Consider the following 23787-nt stretch of genomic DNA (forward strand, 5'->3'; position numbering starts at 1 on the left):
GCGGAAGATGTGGGAAAACACAGCGACGTGTACCGCAGCAGAAGCTTATTTCCGAAGTTTAGAGGTCTTTACCTACCGTGTATCGCTGTTAAAATTTGAACAACTTTCACGCAGATATATCGAGTGAGAGAGAGAGAGAGAGAGAAAAAGAGAGTGAGTGAGTGAGGGAGTGAGGGAGAGAAGACCCCCGCAAACCTCGCTCGAGAAATAATTACAAATACCTGTGAAACAGGTATGCCGTTCACGGGCTTCTGGTTCTTTCATGTGTAACCGCGTATCGTGAATACGCACTCGACGGTTGATAATGCCGCCGCGAAATATAACCTGCCACGGAACGTGAACACCGTAAAGTAATTCTGGCAGGTATGAGACAGTGTCAATTACTGCGTGCAATATGCATGATTGAGTGTGTGTGTGTGTATGTACGGATGTGTGGGAAAGAGACAGTGCAGCATGCATGCATCGGGTCTCGTTGAGTCTCGCGTGTGTACAACGTTAATAAATTAAAATGAATCTATTTATTGCACCTAATTCTCTTCCCTGTAACAATAACTACAGGAATAGAGAGCAATAAGAAGATAAGACGAAACCTGCCACATTATTAACGTTTCTCAACGTACACTGTTATTACATTACATATACGCGTTCCGTGTACCGTAAATAATGAAACAGAAAATTTCAAGCTAAAAACTCGTTAAATCAAACTAGAAATACAGGGTACATTTTTTTTTTTTTGTTGTGAAAGTAAGTTTCCACGAGTGAGTGTTACGTTGATAAAATACTGTTAGTAGTAACATTGAAAGATTGATTTATACTTTGATTGCAAGAAGAAACGAGAAACAACGTCGACAGCTGCATTCCAATTACCTTACCAACTCGCTTGTGGAGGATTCTTTATGGTTTCTACTTTTCAATCTATTCCTCGGCCAGTGATACAATAAAGGAAGAAATAATCGTGAGTACTGCACATGTGGATAATTATATATTTCTATCTTTTTTTTTTTCCTTCAGGTATTGCACATATAATTGTTGCTATTTTTATCGATAATTTACATTTAGAAATTACATTTTAATTACATTTTACTTTTCAATTCGTTTTCCTATTTTGCTTGTTTCACATTTGTTAAGCCGTTGTATTCTAAGACCTCCAATTATGTATTATAAGAGCCTAATAAAAGATGACTAGATAAGATAACAAGCAGCAAAATATTTCTTCCAACGTAGGCATGAAACTTGCGGCCTTTTATACCTGCATTATTATGTGAATGTAACGTGCCTTTATACGTGCACGAACGGTCCGCGCAATGTTTTCCCTCTGTTGCCTTGGCTGGAGAACTTTGATAAGCAGAGTAGAGTTTTTTGGGTCTTTGTCATATTTTAGACTGCTTGTATTAGTGGATTTTTCTACATTCTAAATTTCTTCCCTCCCTTTGCTGTATTCTGTAATCAGTTACCAATAATCAAGCTCACAACTTTGTATCGATGAATTGAACTGGATTTGCTGCGAATTTTGTTGTCAAATGTTATATTTATGTATTTGGAGGCAAACACAACGGAATGCGTATCAACGAAGTGATTTGCATTGCGATCGAATTGGCGCGTTTGATTTCAAGTTATCACAACCTGTTGACAATGATATTGAAAAGTTTTTATCCATATTTTACGTGTAGTTTTTAGACATTCATCGCAAGATCTAACGCTTCGAATTTTGATTATTTCTTATCTGTAGTAGAGTAGGCACGTCATATGTCATTGATGATGAGAATTGGAGAATAGCTAGAAATGGAATAATTTTTAACATGCAGTTTCAGGGAATAGTAATAGGTATACAGTATAGTAGAATAGTAATAAGATGTGGTAACGGAACGATGTGATAGCAGATAAGCTATCTTTTGAACCTGCGGAACAGCTGGAAGCTCGTTTCTTTACATCTCGCTGCTAGTTTTACATGAATAAAGAATTTAAGGAGGATCGTGAGCCAAAAAATTGTAATTCTTTATCAATTTTATTACAAGATAGTCCTACATTGAGTGTTTATCGCAGTATGATACTCGTAGGCTACAAAGATATACTTAAAAACCCTAAAATAAAAAAATACATTATAAACAAAAGCTTGCAATTAGATAGCGATGCGTTACTACAAATCGTTTCAAAATTGGTTGAGATCTAGTAGTTTCGATCAATTTCAGTATGTACGATGACGCATTCTATTCAAAAGACTATTTTATATGAATTTACTGAAAATATCTTCTTTATTATCTTGGCATTGTTAAATATTTGATTTTACAGCGTTGTACTGACATTGATTATGGTTGGGAATTTGGCAATGTCGTAACGACTATGAAATCTGTTTCATTGACTTTGTAGAAAATAGTTTTCCGAATAAAGTAAGCCATCGTAGAATGGAATCGAATTAATCTACTAGATTTTTAACTATTTTGAAGCGACCTGAAATGCAGCACCGATATTTGAGCTTTTTCTTTATAATTTCTGTACTTTGTATTCTTGTTTTCTTCAAGAGATATTCAAAGATTGTGTGGCTGTACAATTTAACCGGTTTACCCAGCCAAGACAGTTAACTGTTAAATGAAAATGGTTGAAAATCGACCACTTAAAAGAATGGTTGATTTTTAATCTAATTGATTTTCAGCGTATCTAACTATTGACCGGTTAAACCATTTCAGAAGGTTTGCCGAACTTGACCGGTTAATCGGTTAAACCATTGGCTGATTAACCAGGTTTTTACCATATTCCTGGCCGGTGAAGATGATTAAATTGTACAACCGTAGTAGATTACAAATATAATAACTTCGATAAATATTCAATATAGGATTGCCTTGTAATAAAAGCAATATAAATTATCGATTTTTAATACTCCATCCTCCATTACGATATATTAGAAGTACAGTCCAGTTGAAGAGTTGTAATGAGAGAAATATGATATAACGAAGGTTTGAAAGTTTAACAGACCATAAATCTTAGCCATAATGGCACAATTGTCGGTACCTTTGAAAAGATTCCATTATCAAATCATTTCTATGACGAATAAATTGCGTCGTTTGACCAATTATAATGATCTAGGGCTTGTTTTGTTTCTAAATAAATTCTCGACATATCCGTAAAGTCGGATTTTGGATAACGACGGAGCATTTCTTATAAAGGCATTGGTTTACGATTCGTCACTTGAAATGATTTTACTAAGCATGTTTTTTTTTTTTTCTTTTACCTCAAATGAGAAGTCCAATAAAAAATATGAGTTTGTCGATTTCTAGAGAATTCATTTATGTTAAAAATGAGCTCTGGTTCATATAAAATTGAGCAAAGTTTTTTCATTGTAAGAATGATACAACATTGAGATTTCTTCAAAGCCATCAAAAGATCAGCTAGTTTAGATGAAATTTTTGATTTAAAAATTTTTTTTTCTGTCTTATTGTATCAACGAAATTTAAATTGATGAACTTTAATTGCGTTTCCAAACCTTCGCTTTATGATATTTCCGTCTTCACAGCTCTTTCACTGTAGTGTATGTCTGGTACATCCTTAAAGAGAAGCGTTGGAAATTTCTAAGTTGTCTGGTCGTGTCTTGCCCAAGAAATTGGCAGAAACATTAATCGCAAAAATGAAAGTTGATAATCCTCAGAACGGCGAAAAAGTATCGATAGAGGGCGTCTAGTGTGCCATGAATTGAAACAATTATAGTCAAATTTGGATTCTTTTACCATCTTAGAAATAGTTCATTCGTACAGAGTGGAGAAAATTATCTCATTTATGAAACACAACTAACTCTAGAGAGGGGGAGAGAGTGTGAGAATCGGATAGTTAAGCTAAGACGGGATAGCCGTAAGCCTCGATATTCTGAAAAATCTATAATTGTCGAGACAATTGAAACAGTACACGTCGTTTTCTACAAATGAAATATACATTAAATTACATGGGTTGAAATTTTTCTTTGATCTGTGCTGAATTTTAGTCCTTTTATGTCGTCACAGATAATTTTAGATTCTTACCGATAACAGGACTGGTGACTAGTCACTTTTTTCAGTCTGTCATTTCGTCATATTCAGCATAAAACGATCGGTCAGTGCGCTTTTGTTGTTGAATTAGTAGCGAATTCTAATTGTAAATTTGAATACACGTTACATCTATCCCTGCACATTTAAATTTCAATTCTCTAGCGAGAGTAATGAAACTTATCGCTTACATGAAATTTTACGCGCAGCTTCTAAGAACCGTAACAAACAAACGTTTTTATAAAATTATCTTATTTTTGTTTCATAATTCACCGCTTATGTGAATATTTAAGGAACAAATAATTTCCTTGAAACATTACTACTCGAAAAAAAACAACTATTGTCCACCCGTGTTAAGTAATATTCTATGTTAGTAAATTTGGCAATATGAAACGTATTATCGCCTAGTATAGATATTCTACACGATACATGAACTAGGAATTAATTATCAATAATAGTAAATAGACGTAGCAAATGCAAGTAACGACCTAAAGTTTTCTCAATGAATTGAATTCTTAGTAAGTTTTTTGGTTGACACTTGCTAGCAGAAAAAACTTGATTTTTCAAATTATGTAATTTTCTGTTCCTTTGAAAATATATTTGTTTCATAATGTTGTGCATCTTCAATAGAAGTAATACATAGTGAGTTACATTTGAGGTGAAATCAGCAACATTTTTTCCACATCTCTGAAATCATATGATTCTATACTTTTTGGAGAAATATTACTAGCATTTTGTCGTTATTCATAAATTAATTCTTGCGAAATTAGTTCGTCGGAATTATAATACTGATTCATATACTTAATACTAAAAAAAATTGCAAATCAATGATGTAACATTTAGCCATAATTTTACCATTTTATACTCACCAATAGCTAATTAGGTTTCAATCACTTTTGGCAGAAAAAACTTTTCTAGAGTAAAAATTAAGTGACGGTCATTTGCTTTATGATCTTTTGATTTACATTATCTAAAAAAAAGTACGTCACCATCAAAGTGATATTTATTCGATAGTCTTTACCGTTTTCAACCGAGACATGTTTTAAGGGATAACGAAGATTGAATTAATTAATACACTTGGTTTGGAAAGTCTATGCGTATCTCTTAGTTATGCAAAAAAATCTGCGTATTTTCATTTCTGTGGTATCTCGAATCTTTGCTACGCTGCTGCTGTGTCTTGCTTGTTTTTCACAAAACATTATCTCGGTCTTGTAAACCTTGCGCAGACAAAGGCAGCTTAGTAAATAAGTATAAATATGTAACTCGGTGAGACTGGATGTTGACGTCGTAGATGCGTGATGAGAGTCAGGCGCGATGTGTATGATAGAAGAAGGCAGGTCTACATCAGCCACGCACCTACTAACAACGAAGAGAATCGTTATAATTTTTTCAAGTCATTATTGAACTGTGCAAAGTAAGGAATAGTGAATGTGACGAGAAACCGACGCTGGTTTTTATAAATACTCCAGAGCAAAATGATGAAGAATAGGGTTCACCAGGGAGCAAGTTGCTTAACTAAACTTGCCGGCAAAGCTCGCGGCCGCAAAGGTATTTGCAAACGTTGATTTGTAATTTCAATCGCAGTATAGCTTCACCGTCACCGCTTCTCATTCGCTGAAGTTTTATTAATTGTTTTCGATACTTTTACGTGAAAAATTTGTCTTGAATCAAGTCGGCTGAAATGAAACTGTCTGTTTCTTTCTTTCGTAAACCTTGGGTTTACTCATAGAAATCTTGAATTATTGTCAGGTTAATAAATGTATGTAGATTGGAAAAAATTGTGCCTTTACTACATTTGAAAAAAATAATCTTCAGATTTAGAGGTGGCAGCGGTTTGAAATTTATGGTAAGGATTCAGGACTGCAATAAGTGTAGCAGTCATTTTAGTTCAGTATTCCTTCGGAGGAGAATAATCAGCGGAATGAACATACGGTGCAATTTAAGGCCGTTACATAACATATTTTCGGTTGATGTACTTTTTCTCCGATGTATATGAATCTATCCGCAAGTTTTATGTGCAGATAATAATTTTAAAATTATTTTCAAACCTGGAAAATTACCTTGAAAGTATGTCGATGGGAAACAAAAATGAGCAAAACCGATAACTGTTCACTAAAACACTTTTATTTTTAGTCTAATTATCCCTTAGAAAAACCTAAAGTTTCTCCGTTTTAACAAGAAAGGTTTCCGATGAAAATTCAGCCAAAGTAAAAGCCCATATCTGATACCTTTTTTTTTTTGTCTACTTTTACAACCTGTGCCTCATTCCATGTCATGTAAGCTGTCGTCTGTTGAAATATAGTGCTGATCTCATTGCGATTATATATGTTGTCAAGGTTTTAAGAGATTTGAATAAAGTGAACTAAAGATGACATTCGCTTCTGTTTCGTTGTACTAATGAAAATGTTGTGTTTGAAATGTACGATTTTGATGGTAGTTTGCTGTCTTTATTGATCATTTTAATATTTCCAGGTAAGTATAGCTGCAAGAGTTCCAAACAAACCATCATGGAGCACTCGGACTTGGTAGCAGAGATGATGCACATTGAGAGATTGACGACTCAGGAACGACTCCATTTGGCACGTCATCGGAGGCTGCAGCAGCTGAAGCAATGGCGTCATCGAGAAAAAGAATGGCTCCGTCACCAGAATAAACACCCAAGCAATAAACGTCACATATTTTTTAGCGACAGCGTTATGCTTCTAGAAGCTGCGGCTAGAAACGATCTCGACGAAGGTAGTGTAGCGAGGCAAAATCCTTCCTCGCCTTTGATTTTTTTCTCTTGATGTATTATGAAAATGAAAAGGACAGAATTATCAATCGGACAGTGTATATTTATATCTATTGAATATATCTTGCGCCCATTAGTGAGAAGGCTTTTGAAGAAAGAGGTGAATCCTGATTCTACCAACGAGGATGGATTGACCGCGCTGCATCAATGTTGCATTGATGACAATGAAGAAATGATGAAAATACTCGTTGAATTTGGGGCAAACGTCAATGCGGAGGACAGTGAAAAGTGGACACCGCTTCACGCTGCTGCGACTTGCGGCCATCTTCACTTAGTACGCTACCTAATTGCGAGGGGTGCTAACTTACTGGCCGTCAACGCGGATGGAAACATGCCGTACGACATATGCGAGGATGAGAAAACCCTCGACTGCATAGAAGGTACGTCGGTGAAAGATTTTGGCGAGGAAATTCAAAAACGTCGTCTTAGTCGATTTTAATCTTCTTACTTATTAATGAAAATATATTTTTCAGGTGAAATGGCAAGACGCGGTGTTACGCAAGAATTAATTGACGAAACTAGGGCTGGAACTGAGGTGCAGATGTTGCGAGACCTGCAGAAGATCGCAGCCCAAGGCGGTGACCTAGAATATACCGATCATCAAGGTGCTACACCTGTGAGTACGCAAAAAACGTGCGCTACATTCAGACATAGTGAATTTGAACTCAAAAAATCTATTGTAACGCGTTTTGTTCAATTGTATTGTCACTTTGGTACCGTGAATTAACGTGCAACAATTTTGGAAGTAAGTTTAAGGGTGTTATTTACCCAGAGTGGTACTAGAAATTAGCATTGTCTTAGAAATTGCGCAAACAAGAAGGTAAATACGAAGGATCGTCTATGTGGTACAACTCAGTTGGACTTAGGCAACACCTTTAATTTAAAGTTACCGCTTTCCATAATCGTATCGTCAAGAAAACTTGCTACTTATAATTATTTTTCATTACAGCTTCACATAGCAGCAGCAAACGGGTACCTCAGAGTCGTTGAATTTCTTCTTGATCAGCACGTTTCAACCGATGTTGTGGACAATGATAAATGGCAACCTGTTCACGCAGCTGCCTGTTGGGGACACGTGAGTGACTGTTGATGAAAGTTTGTAACTTAGAAAACTGTCAGCCAGTCTCACATTTAAAGAAACAAATCGTATTCTAATAATAGTTTGACCACAGCAGTTTTCTTTCCCTTTCAAGTGTAATCTATTTTATATTTAAATGCAGAAATGACAATTCAGTTATTTTTGGCACGATCTTTACTGACGAATGTCTCTAGTTATAGATATTATTGACAAGATTTTACCATGTGGTTTACAGCTCGAGGTGCTTGAGTTGTTGGTACACAATGGAGCTGACCTGAATGCGAAAAATAAACACGAAGAAACTCCTGCCGGTGAATATATTGTACACTTTTCCTTTGTCGCTTGCAAATTCTGTTCACCAAGTATACAGATATGTTCTAAACTTTGGGGTTGGAGGGGGGCCAACGAAAAAATTAAGTTGTATACAATTGTCCACGCAGAGACAGATTGTATGTTTAGCTGACAATGAGCCAACGTGAGTTATACGTAGGACGGTATTTGCTTCCAAAGATGAGTGAATATTTATCAAAACTTGGAACCAAAGAAATTTATGAAAATTTATCGCTTACTTTGTAGTAACAAATAGCAGTAAATTACACAGATACATGATGAAAGATTAGAGGGAACTTTGACATCTTGGTATTTAACATTCAATAAATTCTCATTGTCAGCTAGATACACTTGCAAAAGATGTGGTGGGATAATTTATAGATTCAATTCATTATTTCGATTCCTTTGGCATGTGAGATGAAATGTGTAAAAACTGTTTTCTTAAAAACGATAGTCAATTTTAATTAGTTTGTGAATTTTATGTAATTTATCATTTCATCGTTACTAATTTTTAATGCATTTACATAGACATCTGCGAGGATCCCGAACTGAGAGAGAGAATTATGGAGCTGAAAACCGAACAGGAGAGTAAACGACTGCAAGAAGCCCAGAAGCGAAGAGTACGAAGATCTCAGAGTATAAATACGCGAACGCAAAGCGTTCGGCGAACATCTATCAGGGACAAAGTACTTACCACGAAAAAAGACGCTCAGGAGGAAGCTAGGCTCAGGATACAAGCACAGCAGGTAGTCTAATCGATTCAATAAAATTTCAGTGGATTGTGGTTTTCTCTTCTCGGTGTGACATATTTTCTTGAGTTAAACTATTCTAAACGAGATACGAGATTTTCTCAAAACTTGTACAACCATTATAAAAAATATTTTCAAACCATATTTAGTTAAAGATATCTTCCAGTTATCGTTAAACAATATAATATTTGCTACTGAAAATCCTTATTCGCTAGTATGTGCTTTATGTGAATTTTGAATTTTCAGACTTACGTTGGTGCACCTACACAGAACATAACACCAACAGAGAATAGCACCAACGCACACGATGCAACTTCGGAAGACACAGAATCGACCAGCTTAACTCCTGCGGTGAGGCGAGGGCCCGAAGGGAAGGACAATGATTCGTTTATGCATGAAGACGTGGATAAGGACTCAGGTACATTCCGTGGCTTCTTTTGCTTGCATTGGTTGTGGTTTAGTGGACTATTGCGGTAGGTGGGTAGTACAGAAAATTTTAATTTGGTTACAAGAAGGGAATCTCGGTTAACGATATTTGTTGCGAATCACATACCATAAAACCCATACATAATATTTCTTTCGTAACTACCGTTAATATTACGTACACGTACATACATAATTTTTAAACGATATTAATTGTAGTGTGATAAACCTATACCAGTTGAGCATAATAGGTTCCAGGCCTTTCACTGAAGTCACTAAAACTGATTCGGCCCAGTTTTTGTGAAAAATGTTTCTGTCGTAAAGTGTTTCACTGACATTTTTTACCACAAAGTCTTTCACGGGTCTTCCTTATTCCAAATAAAAGTTTGGTAAAATTCATGAGCGATTCCAGAGGCTAGAGTTGAGGATCTGAAAAACTTGGAATTGCGATCAAATCATTGAATATCTGAACGTCTTGTATCAGGTCATCAAATACTTTCGGAAAAAGTATTATGTAAACGTTTTAGCGGCGCAAATACATCGCATCTGGTTTCTGTTCGTTTTTTTATGCAAAGCACCATATTTGAAATAAAAAAGTGAATAGAAATCTTGAAAGTTTTGACAAACGTGAACTTTGCGACATTGGTAATCCATTTCACGATTGATGTAAGCTTTTGATTACCAAATAATCCGCAAATGAATTTCAAGTTGAAAAAATTTGGAATTTTGTGGCCAGTTTGAGAATATAATTCTTGAAAATAAGAATAAAAAGGTGAAGAGTCTGAAATTCTTGCTCGCGTTATTAGTCTATAGAGAACTTCTATTGTTGATTGGTTGATATCCGATTCTCATAAATTATTACTATTTTTCCAAACAGGACGAAAATATTACATGCGTTTCACTGTGAATTTTCTATATATCTGTGATATGAACTTTTCAATGATTAGCTGTGATGTAGACTTCTTCTCATATCATCACCACAAAAAAATAAAGAATCCAAGTTTCTACTTGCTGCTATTAAATTTTAACTGGAATTAGTGAATTCGAATCAGAAAAATATATGAGAATTTCATTTTTATACAAAGTCAAAGTTTCAGCAATCAATTGTAAATCCTTTCAGATTTTAAAATAAAACAAAGTATATGATTAACATTTTTTGACCGATCAGTATACAAGATTGTTTTTCATTACGGTGTTAGAATAAATTTTTCTTAATCGAAATTGAGGCTTCCCTTCAATTAGGAATCAAAATTTAATCTCCATTCCAATTAGTTTGTGGATTTTAATCTGTATTAGTTTCCTTTTTCGTTTGGCATCAACCGATGCTGCATAAATTCACGTTGATGCATGAATTCCACGGTGAATATGAGTATTATATATTTTACACACTTCCTTATACATGTACCTATGTAGTGTCATATGTTGAGGACCTAAAAAAAAAAAAATGTTCAAAGTCATGATAGAGAGAAACGAAATAATTAGATACATACTTCAATCACCAGCAATTTATACGTAACTCATTAAGTATGTCTCGTTATTGACCCACATTTTTTTCTTTTTTCATTTATACTCACAATTAGCTTATTTTGTAGAACGTTTGGTAGCACACACAATGAAGTCAATACTTATTATAAGAATGATATCTACTTACATAACTATATAATGGAAGAGAAGAATTTTCGGCGATTCTATCATATTAACTTAATGATAATAGTGATAATGATGATAATAATTGTAGACGTAATATCGCGAAAGACAGGGTGAGACGTAGTACTATCGTACATGTCTATTATTTGTAGGAAAGTTTTAATATATCTTTCAAGCTCGCTATGTGCCAAATGAAATATAACATAAATGAAAAATTGAAATGAAATGAAAACAACTAAAAAAGAAAAGAAAAGAAAAGATAAGAAAATGTAAAACTAACCAGTATTGTAGAGTACATATACACAAATTTGTAAATATAATGTTGAATGTCACGTAATACCTAGCTATCGATCATTTACCTGCTGTCGTTTTTCTTTTTCCATTACTGTGCGCTCCCGATATAATTCCGAGGTTAGTTTTCTATCTCACATTTTTATTCCTTTAATCATACGTTCCATAATAAACAACAAATTTTGCATATTCCGAAGAATTTATATATATATATATATATATATTTTTTTTTAATATATCTTATTTCGATTCATTTATGCACTCTTTTTCTCAATCTTTGTCTATCTCTTTTTGTCTACCTCTCTTTCTATCTCTCCATTTTGCCTTTATAAAAGTTCTGAATCGCTTTTTACTTATTTTTAACTATTGACAAGAGAAGATTTTTGATTTGTATTCTTAATTTGAAGCTTAAAAAAAAAGCTCACAAAATAAGTAACAGTATTGCACAGTATCCATTTGCATAAAATTAATGCTTGCTTTTTGCATAATTGAAAGAAACAATCGAATAACAATAAAGACTCGAGGAAATAATTTTATTTCGTTTTACTAGTATTTTCTTATAGCAAGATAAAAACCTTTGCAATATCAGAGCTATCTACTAAATGGAGCATTGTGGGATTATCAGTAACAGATATGAGACCACTAAATAATAATCTATATTCGAACTATCAGCCTGCTGAATGATTTGCTGAATTATTACACTACACATTTTCTAGCATGGTTGAGCATGCATGAGTACAGATTTTAGGACACTAGTTGTATATTTATATACGTAAAAATGGACTTACGAATAAGTTGCATATTAATACACGTTTCATATTATTATCACACTTGAAGTAGATCATCCATTAGTATTTGTTATTTATATATGGCGGTCGTGAGCCGTTAAATCTAAGTATACCCAGATCTCTGGGATTAAATCTCGTCGTTTTGTTGAATTTTTCAGTATCAAAGTTTTATACTTTTCGTAACTAGGAAAGAAATTGATCCTTAGATAGATTTCCTACAATATTCTCCATAGTGTCTTGAGTAAATTAGCTTTTTGATAGTCAATTTTCACCTTGGTAATTATTCATTCAAACTTCAATCCGCCAATTTTAGAACTTCGTTTGCGAATACGGTGATACATATTTACATATAAAGATAACTGCCTAATAGTGTAATTCCATGTTCAAACGAACCGATCATTTCATTGAACCTAATAAATAAAGGCTCTCCAAGAGCGTGTGTAGAATTATAATTAAATAAATATTTTGTAAATCTTAGTATTTTGGAATTCTTGTACAATTCTTTCTTTCTTTTTTTATTTATTTATTTATTTTTTTTGATTGCATATCTATATTAATGGCAAGGATGGTAACTATATAAGATATAACACGTAGTGATAATAATAATTAACACAGTAATAATAAAGTTTTCAAAAATAGATCCTCCACTTAGTAATTAGCTTTGTGCGATTCTTTAATACTTTCAGTGTTGGTATTTTGGTAAGGATAAATTAACCTACCTGTGGTTTGCCTTACAATGAGCTTGTACTCGTGAGATTTTCTTCATCTTTCGTTTGATAATGATACGTTTTAAGTACCCGTATTTGTCCTTCTAGTATTTAGTATACATATTTCTTTCCGTTTTTAAACAGAAATAATTTATTGCATCACGTTTCGAAACGCATCCCACGAGAAATAACAACTTTTTTTTTTATTTTAAACATAAACGTAAAGGGGAAAGAAGAAAAAGGAAATGAAATGCACATATTGAAAAAAAAAAAAAATCTTACGACTAAGTCGTCATTTTCACAGAGAAGACTAAAAAAATCATGTAACCAAATAAATACGTAATTACCTAGTTTAGTGAACTAGTCAATTGTGATAAACATATCAGCATAATATTTACAAATAGTATAAGTTCAGGCACTCTTTATTACCATTTTATGTGATTACTATCAGTCAAATATTAAAAATCAAATTCCATTAACTCTTTGGGTATAATTTTTAATCGCTTATTGGTTACAGAAATATTCATATTATGATTTTTATACACAAACCGATTTTACCCTGGCCTATATACAAACCTATTAGCGCTTGGTCGAATAAACTGTCTACATTTGCCAATTGTGTAACTTGTTCCAGCAGTTAGAATAAGCTGTTACTTGATTGGAATTATGTAATATTATGTTACAATTATTTGTTTTCTGCTCTGAATTTTAACTCAAAATTTAATTGATTATACAACACGCCTCGTTTTTTGGTGCTTCTTTATTCCAAAACTTTAAAACTTACATAAATAGAAATTTGTTTCATCTCAAAAAATTGAGGATAAATTTAACCAATTATGACGTGTTTAAATTTTAATCTAAGGATACCTGTTGTGATTGGTGCTGCAACATGATTTACGCAACTAATTTTTATGCGCTATTTGAGTAACCTTCAGTAGCTCCTTTTCGTTTCAATCGACGGTTTGAGTATTCATTTAAAGTCACTCTTAGTGTTGTAGTTTTGAATTTAATTGTTTTCTTCATTAAGGTCCAAAAAAAGGCTACCAGAAATGTTCTACTTTGCTTTTCCCCCTTCCATAAATACATATATATATGTATACATATATAAATATACACTCGAATGGTTATAAAATTGGCATTGTGGACAGTGAATTTTAACGCCGCATATAATGTAAGAAGGGGGTGGGGGTCATGGGTGAAGGGATAGTAAGTACGTGTTGAAATACGTTTGTAAATGTAAAGATGTAATAGCTGTACACTTAGTATGCATACATACATATTTACGTTAACATGGTATATGGAGATGTATATATAACATAATACATAATATATAACATTATAGTATAATATAATGTGAGAGGGATTTGAGTACGGGGGTAGCCTTGGATTTACATATTTGCCTCGGCAGTCGCAGGGCCTGACCCGCCTGTCGGCAACCAGCAGTCCTCCATTTACACAGCCGAGACCGATGCTAATGGCAAGATCAACATACACGTGTCTGTAGTGTTCGTCAAATCACTCTCGGACCTGAAGAAGCAGAGGGCCCAGAATCGTCACACACCCACAAACTCGGTGGACGCCAATGGCAACGGAGTACCGACGCCCGTCTCTTCGATATCCGGCTCAGAGTTAAACACCAGAGACTTCCAGAGGTTCACAGGAAACACCAGCGACATCCTTGCAGATAGTCAATCGGATAAGGGCTGCTGCGTCTTGATGTGAAGCGCGCAGTGAGTTGTGTTATCTCAAATATTTCAAACGCCGCACCAGTTATTCGATTTTAAATTTCTAGAGTAGATAGTGTATTTATGTTCCCTTATCGCATCACAGTTCGCAGGATACATTCCATATAATTTATGTTGTTAACTTTGTTTTTTTCTTTTTTGTGACAATACATCGTAGTGTAAGTCCCTTTTTTTTTTGTTGTAAATCTTGTGCTCAATATTACCAGTTATTATCGTATTCCTGTTGGAATTCAATTATTCTTTATTATTAGACGTTTGTATGTTAAGCAAAGAACGAGCTGAAAAGCTCCTGTTTGGTCAATTTCTTAATCTATGTAAGTAAAATCGATACCATTCGGTATCTAATGAAATAGTTGTTCGCAAATTAGGAAAATGGTAAAACTTTAGAAAGTATCGAATAAATTACGAGTTTATGAACTAGTATTAAAAAATGATCCAAGTTTTACTTGCGTCCTTGTAAAAATTGCTCCAACATTTTTTGTCTTTACAAAAGCAATTATGCATTTAGATAAGAGCGTTTTGGAAATGCGAGGCTCTTGATTCTGAAACAGTCTTCGCATTTTACATGTATAGTTTTTTTCCTGACACTCGGGTGATATGTGTCGTATCTATTTGTATAATAAGTTATATTAGCATAGTCTTAGAAACTCACCGGGTGAAAAAGTTTTTCTCTATTCACAGCAATATTTGTTGAATTTTTCATTCATTTCGTTACTTAATCGTATGGTAGTCGGTGGCACTATTTTATGCATTTGTTATCGAAAATTTTCAACTCAAAATCAAAGACACGAGCCCACCAAAGCTTAATGAAAGATAAGTGTTAAATAGTACAATGCTTTTTTGCATTCTGATTCTAAAACAGCTCCTCTCATTCGAATTCAAATTCTCATTTCTTACATTTTATTTTATTCTTTCATTTCAATTTAAAATCAGTGAATAAAATTGAAATAATTAGAAACTAGTGCCTAAAATGGCGCCACCTTGGAATCTGCGCTACGTGTCGTTGAAGTTCAATTAACTCAAAGTTGGCGTATACCATCAATGAGTTAAATTGAGAACACATGCACTTGACTACGAATGAATTTTGTGAAAATACTTAATTTGTTATTGCTGCAACGTTTGCCATAGTTAAAAACTAACAATAAAGAACAAGAAAAAAATTTTTTCTCACCTTCAAAATTAACTTTCCTAAATTTAAGTTACTTGAGTCATTATTTTAGTATTAGACAATTGATAAGCCAGTCATGATTTCGTCATATTTACATTTCTGTTAAGAAATATGAAGTTTTCTGTGAGTTATACGTAACACTTATACCCGGACTTTAATAGATATTTTCATGATAGACGTTGCGGGATTAACAAGTTGACGTATACTTGTATTCCGAATATCTACTTATGTTTTCACACAGCACATGTAATGTATGTACGTTTCATTCCTTCTCTTGAATTCGACCCTTACACAATTATGCAATAGTTGACGTATTTTGATATTCGGTCCATTGATTTTAAAAGTGGCACAACTCCGTCGTCAGTAATTAGTTTCAAGGCTGTTCATTTTTTTTCACCAAATTCCTACCGTATTCAACAACTTAGCTAATCGTAAGAATTGAGTTGTACTAGGGTTATAATCAATTGCTCATTTATGATAAAAAAAAAAAAAATAATAAATAAATAAAAGAGATTAAAGAAAGTGCTGAAGAACTGTGGCAACGTAATATTACAGTTCTGTATACATTCCTAAGATCAAAACACCTTTTTGTAATTTGTGAAAGAAGAAATATTCGACAAAAAGAAGTATTATTACAATAGGTATGTACGTGCAAAGATGGGTATTAAACTGACGTATAAACAAACATAATATAACTTTTTATATTTTTTTTTTTTGGCAATATGAAGATAAGCGAAGGAAAAAGAAATAAGAAAAGGAAAAACTATCTTTCTTACTTACAATTAGCAATAAGAGATCGGGAGGCATATGTACTTAATATAATATTGCTTAAAAAAGAAAACATTCCAACTATATAGATATACATATATATGTATATAATAAATATATAACGTTTAACAAATGGTATTTTGGAGAACTTTATGCTTATAATATGATAATAGAAAATTATTTGAATGTTTATAACATGTATTATTTTATATATTGTAGTATTATCATTATCGTTTGATATAAGATCAGCCTTATTGATGTTCTGTTTTATCTCATTTTTTTTTTTTTTTTTACCGGATTATATAATATATAATGCACAGAAATTGTAAATAACTTGTACCTTATACGTCTCACAAATTGTAATAATGAACCAATTGTTTCAATTGAAAACGAAAGAATCGATTGTTTCAATCGTATGAATCAGCGATGCTTTAAGTATATATACATATATTTTTTTCGAAACAAAAAAGATGGACGAATATAAAATAAAACTGTGGCGTTATGGCGAAATCAACTAACAATTCTTTGCCGATGTTAAAATTATTCAGTCATGCTTTAATCAATGTCGATAAATATAAGAATATAACTATAACATCACATATGTATATATACACCTATAATTTGCAGCTGTACGATGTACGTTAATATGTTTAATCGGAATGTTACAAAATCAATTCCACGCGTATGCCAAGTTAATGTAAAGTGCAAAAAAAAAAAAACAAACAAACAAACTAAAACAAAAAAGATATTAATTTATGGCAGTATTAAGTCATCGTAAACATTCCGCAATACCGTCCATACAATATTTTTTCTGTAAAATTAAACAACGTATATTTGTAACTTCTGTAATATTCTAGTCAAAAAGAAGATGAAAAAAAAAAAAAAAAATAGCGAATCCTTCCGCGCATCAAGATCCGTCACTATTAGAAATGTCAAAACTATCGAGAAACTCTGGGTTGTGAATTGTGAATTTTTTTTATAAAATATTTTGCGGCTAAGCGATTAAAGTAAAAGAGATGAAGCGCTCCTATAGCTGCAAGATTGAAGATAAATTATTCAAAACTGCGATTTTTATTTCGGAAATTTTACACTGCTGTAAAGACTTGTGCAGTTGACTGTAGAATGAAGTGTTAAACTCAATTTATCACGTATTAAAGAATTGCAGCACTGGCTGGGAATTTAAGACCTCCAATATAACTTGAGAAAAAGGATTAATAAATCTTGTGTCGGCATTATTCTTTTTCACTGTCTACTCCAGTGCCTTAAGATGTTCTATATACGTATGTGTCTACGTACATTATGCATTTAATTGTTTTATTACTCATACTGGACGGATGCTCTCCTGTTCTTTGCTCAAGTTCTCTTCATTCTATCAGGATGTCGCATACCTATCATGATTTTCGCGATTCTTATATCCGATGTCAGAGCTAATTTCGGTTCTGTCACGTGATCTATAAAAAGTGTATCTGAAAGATGGGAATTCGATATACGTCATGAAGAATGATACCAGAAATGTATTTTAGATCGCCTAAAATGTTCACATAACTGTAATGGAATTCATCAGTCGATCTGGAAAAGTTGCATACGTGACGAAGTTTGTTTTAGAAATTTCGCCGGGAATTCATCTGAATAGTTTTAATCTTTAATCTTGTGGGTATCGGGAATAACCAATATGGCGCTGGAAAGAGTAAACAGCTGATCGTTTTTTGTACATTACACGAATATTAAGGTAGAAAAAAATTCACGCGAGTTAATACTCTCTTATTTCAATCCTTGGACTAAATATGCTGCGAAAAATACGGTAAAAACAGACTTTCAGCGTTGAGTGATTGGTTTTTTCAATTATTATATACGCGTTCGTTACGCGAAGCGAGAAAGAACCGTTCAAGTTTTTTTGGTTAGGCGTGGTTCTGCTGCCAAATAGCATCTTTCCTAGATTTTACGCAATTCACGTCCGTTATGGTGTTCGTTGTTGTGATATTGGTAGACAATACACACAGTTTAACGGTCAGAGCACATATTTAGTCAGTTAAAACATATTAGATCGATCGTGATGAGAGCTTCATACTGCAATTATTTTATATTACATCGTTTGTACTGATTTATGATATTTCTTGAATATTATACATATAAAATTCTGCGCGTTGGTGAAAAGTGAAAAATTCACTTTTCCAACCGAATAACATTCACCTACAATGTTAAATATACACTTTAATACATCATATACTATTTAAGGTGTCGAAACGGTTGAAATAAATCTGGTTCATTTTGAAGTATTTAGTCACGCCTTCGTTGATTTTTTCATTTTGTTTTTCTTTCAAAACTTTACATATTCCGACAGCGAATGGTTAGTTGGGAAACTGGTTCTGATGGAAAAAATTTCTCAAGTGTAATAATTACGTGAAATAAGTTAAGTCGACTATTTCCTAGTGTGGAATAGAGATTTCGGAAATTGAACTGACTACAAATGATTCATGCAAGTTCCTTTCATCGCGTTTCGTATATTTCACGGAATTTGCAACCCGCGATGAGGAAAGCAATTGAAACATTTTGCTCAATCGGAAGATACCTCGTATTGCCTCATTCTAATTTTCAGCTAACCTTGTGAGTAAACTTTAATCTCCTCTTTTCGAGGCATAAAATTTTTGCAAAACTGATCCATTCTATAATAATGTACCTACTGCCGAACCGCGTCGAAGATAATTTTGTCAGATATTATGGTTTCTTATAATTTTGATGTGAGTGCAGTGATTGCAAATCTTAAAAATTCGCACAGTAACAATTACAGTCGTTTGGCTCAAATCTTAAAATGTAGTAGATAGTACAGTGTTCGATTTGTGACTAATCGGACTTCCTGTACCCAGACTAGCAATAAGCAATTGAGATAATAATGTCATGTCGCAAAGTATACAATTCAGTTGTTAAAAAAATTTTAAAATACCTCAAAAACTATTGAAACGTCGAGTTGTATTTAAGGAAAATTTCCAAGTACAAAGAATGCGTCTAATTCGTTTATACGGTTTGAGTAGTGAAGAGAATATTCATATCCGACGAATTACGGTATGAAGAAAACTTGAAACAGTTGAATGGTTTTCACATCAGATCAAAAAGATTCACATAAAAGCTAATACGTAAAATGTAAGAAATACATTTTAGGTCTGGACCTATTTATCGAGTCCCTAATGCCTGAATCGATTTAAAAAAAAAAATATATAACCTCCCCCCCCCCCCCCCCCCTTCTTTTGACAGACTCACGTTTAGAACAACTTTTTATCATTAGGCCCAATAAAGTCCAAATAACCTTTTGTCAAGTGAAAAGCGTTTATTTTTTGACTTAAAAACAATTTTCGATTCTTGATGTAAAATATATGTTTCATTTTTGTAAAATTTGCACTCTATTAAACTCACTTTGATTTTTGAAACAGAAACTAGCCTTTCTATAGCAGATTGGTGTTTAGAACAGCTCAATGGAATGCTTAGCTGCAAGGAATCAGTTACTCATTACGATTCGTGATTGAGGTACAGATTTCTTAACATTGAATCCAAATTTGTTGTATACGGAATGAAACAATTGTTTCTAATCCGAACCGGAGGGGGGCGGGGGGGGGGGGGGCGAATAAAAAACTGATTTGGACTCTATTAAGCGTATAAATGTGTCTGCGCCCAATATCTAATTCTTCCATCTGATTCATCGTCAAAAATCCTATCAAAATGTTTCCGATTTTAGGTATTTATCCTTTTTGCAGTACCTCGCATAATACTATACCTATAATACCTTGCGTAATAGTATGCAGGAGTAATTTGAAGGGAATTTAAATGTCGATGCTAATGTGAACTCAATTTCCAAATACGGTATTGTAACGGAAACATTTCATTCGCAGATATGTGTAGCTTCACATGCGATTATTCTTAGAATTCAGACGATTGTTTGTAATATTATAAGTAATTGTTATTACTCGCGTAATTAAGGTATTATGCAATATGAATTATATAAAATATTGACTTGTATAAATATAGGTGATATGTATAGGTATAAACTATAGGTTGTTCCATCTTCCGTTTTATAATACACGATTAATATATATGAACAATGACTGGGCATGATAGGTAAACGTTAGAAAAATACATGTGCTTCCGGTTATGATGGTTGTGCATATACATCCTGATAACTAAATCAGAATTGCCCAATTATTAAATTGATGGGAGTAAATTCTAGGTGTTACATCAGATGTACGAAGATATCTGTACTTTTTTTGCGAAATCCTTAGTTGATTTTCACACAGAGACGTCTCATGACTTATACAACGCAACGTATTAGAACAGACGAGTGTGTAAACTTCATGAATTATTTTTCGACTGAGATATTCTCTATAAAATCTTAGACAATACTTCCTACATTATGCCCATTTACAACTCACATCAATGCATTAAAGATGTTTATAACGTACAGTCGGGTCGTAAAATTGAACCGTGAAATAAAAATATGATAAAACAAAGGTTTCGAAAGTTTGATTTGAGCTAATCCAATTACATATAGCTTATAGAAAAACGCCTGGTACAGGAAAATGAAGTTAAAAACGCTAAATTTCAAACGCAGACTTTATTGTAGTAACAACTACGTACATATGTTAGATTATTCTGTCATTTTCATGGAAAAATTTACATTGCTTCTTCGATTCTGATCAATAGAAGCTGTTTTTATGCGCGAGTGAATTCTTTATGCAGGTTATCCGAAAAGTTTCGGGACGGCTGAATAACTCCATAACTTCGAGTCGTAGAAAAATCGTTGGGAACTAAAATTGTAGGATTTTTCCCACGCTATATATCCGGCCGTGATCTTAGATTTGACCTTGACAATGACGTTCAAAGTAACTTCCAAGATTAAACCGATTTTTTAAAATGGGATAACAAAATTTGAAGTATCCAAGATCGTGTCGGACCGTTAAATTTTTCGCTATTTTCATTTCCGGGGTCAAAAACATGGCGTCCCATTTGCAAAAATTGGTTTGACCTTGAATGTCGTTGTCAAGGTCAAGTTCAAGGTCACGACCTGATAGTCAAGAAACAATTCTACATATTACCTTGGTACTCGTAATTTTTTCTACGACTCGAAGTTTTCAAATTGTTCAACCGTCCCGGAACTTTTCAGACACCCTGTAGATACGACTTAAATTTTTGGTAACATTGATATATTTATTGCTAGATCACAATTTTATTAATTGTAAATTATAACAAGTATATGTATTGATTATATCGCGTATTCAAAAAACAGCGAGTCATGCAGTTTTGGTTCTCAGCCCTCGATGTTGAGGAAAGACTAACAAGTTAGAGTGTTAATATAGAGACAGCAAAAAGAATTTGTTCCAACAGCTAGTATTATACAAGTTTAACTAACTGGCTTGGTAAATTGGGAAGCCCTTTTTGCTTACAGTTGCAAAGTTCTTGCTGTTATACGTTACATGAAAACTCCTGCTCTCCTCATTTTAAAACTAAAGTATTTTGGTCTGATGAATCATTTTTTTTATTTTTTACGTGCAACAATTAAATGATCGATCAATATACTGTTTCGTTTTCGCTGAGTTTGAAATTTTTTCCACCATTTTCCTGTCGAGGAGCATGTTACAGCAATCGCAATACATTTCGTTGAAAATCGTAATATAATTACTTGATAAAAATAATCTAAATCGTTTCTGCAGACTGCAGTTTGCAAATTTCTGAGAATAACTGCAACAAACTCGATTTACTTACTGTAAATAACTAATGATAAGTATTGAATACCTGTTAAATGTGTAATATAAATACATAATACCTAAGCTATGAGGTACTCCACTTATTATATTGTTGTAAGTCAAAATTTAATAAAAATTAAACATACAATATTGCTTACAGTGATAAAGATTCGCATTAAATTCGGCATGAGTATACGATTCAGTTATGAATGACGACGTTCCGAATTTATTTTTTGTCATGCGGAGAGAGTGGCGTTGAAAGATAAGAAAGAAAATCGCTGATACAATTTAAAAATTATTTATACAGACGTCAAGCGAGCGTTTCTACGATACATTGTCACTTATTACTTGGTTGCCAAGAATCTATTCCCGAATGGTTATTTTTTTTCTCAAAAAATAGGCCAATGTCGAGGTTATTACACTATTTATAGAAACACGCGTTGTCAATTATGATTATTACCGGATTCTACTCGCTCATTCCTGAGCTGTGTCTAGCTAGCTAAAAGCGCTAACTGTTCAAGTTCTTGAATGGTTAATAAATATTGTGTTAATATACATAACTTCCTCGTTGACAGAGTACGATTACATTTTCAATAATGATGCGGGCCCGATTTATCTTCATTAAATATTATTTATACAATTTACTTTAGCCGCAACGATTATCGTTCAATTAATGATGACTGCGTCACGTTCATTGTCCTCTACTATATAGCACCTACTATTTTCACCTCCGAATTGCTAATGTCATCAAAATTAGATCCAATCACGCGGCTCAATCAATAATTGTGATCAACTTTAACGGATCCGTTTCGGATTCTCAGGTAATCCGATAAATTTTATCTCGTTTATATTTAAATTAACCGGATCTACAACAACAACGTTCAGTAATATCAATCTCTCCTTCAACAGCCGTTTAGATAATTTACAATCTGATATTTCTATAAAGAAATATGTATCTGTTAAGTATTTATTTATTTTTCATCCTCAGACTGCAAAGCGTCTTCATTTTCGTAAGGTCATTGGCAATGATGATAGAAAATTTGAAGTTGCTTGCCAGTTGAACGATCAAATGACCTTGGAAAAGGTTATCCTCCGAACGGAAGGCTATTGTTACGACTCTTATTATTAATAGTTGCGCGACTTCGGTCTATATACACCACTCCTGAAATTCAAATGATTTTATTTTTTCGATATTCTCGGTTTTCAAAGCCAGCATGGTTTTTGGCAACTCATGGCGAATGAGTATAAATTTAAATTTCGATTGAAAACAAATACTGCTATCGCAAAAGACGACTTTCTTAATTCTAGTAGTAAACGAGGCGTAAAAATGTAGTTTTTCGCGGTACTTTTCATCAAATTAGAAATCAATTCATTAACGGGAAGTACCATCATGTGTGAAACTATTTTGTCTTTAATACTCTCTTTTTTGGTAAAATGGTTTCTTTATTTTTCACAAAATTTTTTCCAATTGCATTATTTTATTTTGACTGTAATCGAAGCCCAAGCTTGACCAATATGAAAATACCCGGAGTTGGCGCAATTCTATATGCAATGCCTAATACA

At 33.3% G+C, this 23787-nt stretch overlaps 1 protein-coding gene and 1 long non-coding RNA gene across 7 annotated transcripts; one reads left to right on the forward strand and one right to left on the reverse strand.

Moving 5' to 3' along the window:
• The first annotated feature begins 5 nt into the window (after nt 1-5).
• LOC124175185 (protein phosphatase 1 regulatory subunit 16A) lies at nt 6-20104 on the forward strand. 6 transcript variants are annotated; one of them, XM_046555179.1, is made up of 10 exons: nt 6-363; nt 828-955; nt 6483-6746; nt 6879-7181; nt 7275-7417; nt 7751-7876; nt 8115-8190; nt 8738-8955; nt 9205-9376; nt 14223-20104. In XM_046555179.1, exons 3-10 carry the CDS (start codon nt 6518-6520, stop codon nt 14534-14536), a joined length of 1581 nt encoding a protein of 526 aa, XP_046411135.1. In that variant the 5' UTR covers nt 6-363; nt 828-955; nt 6483-6517; the 3' UTR covers nt 14537-20104. The 6 variants fall into 6 exon arrangements, with proteins under 6 accessions (XP_046411135.1, XP_046411134.1, XP_046411136.1 ...); XM_046555178.1 differs by having other exon boundaries at nt 831-955; XM_046555180.1 differs by lacking the exon at nt 6-363 and adding an exon at nt 418-744.
• Nucleotides 1000-8153, reverse strand: LOC124175196. Its single transcript, XR_006869117.1, has 4 exons — nt 8101-8153; nt 7778-7884; nt 6514-6791; nt 1000-5369 (listed from the first exon to the last, which is right to left on the reverse strand). It is a non-coding gene; the product is annotated as an uncharacterized LOC124175196 (long non-coding RNA).
• Nucleotides 20105-23787: the final 3683 nt, after the last annotated feature.

This window comes from Neodiprion fabricii, chromosome 2, assembly GCF_021155785.1.
Source record: "Neodiprion fabricii isolate iyNeoFabr1 chromosome 2, iyNeoFabr1.1, whole genome shotgun sequence".
NCBI lineage: Eukaryota > Metazoa > Arthropoda > Insecta > Hymenoptera > Diprionidae > Neodiprion > Neodiprion fabricii.

Bases quoted from the DNA above. Each gene is read 5' to 3' on its own strand.
- LOC124175185 (XM_046555176.1), top strand. From the start codon at position 5,486: ATGATGAAGAATAGGGTTCACCAGGGAGCAAGTTGCTTAACTAAACTT. The intron at 6,747-6,878 runs GTAGTGTAGCGA...TGCGCCCATTAG, and splicing joins TAGAAACGATCTCGACGAAG to TGAGAAGGCTTTTGAAGAAA. The intron at 7,182-7,274 runs GTACGTCGGTGA...TATATTTTTCAG, and splicing joins AACCCTCGACTGCATAGAAG to GTGAAATGGCAAGACGCGGT.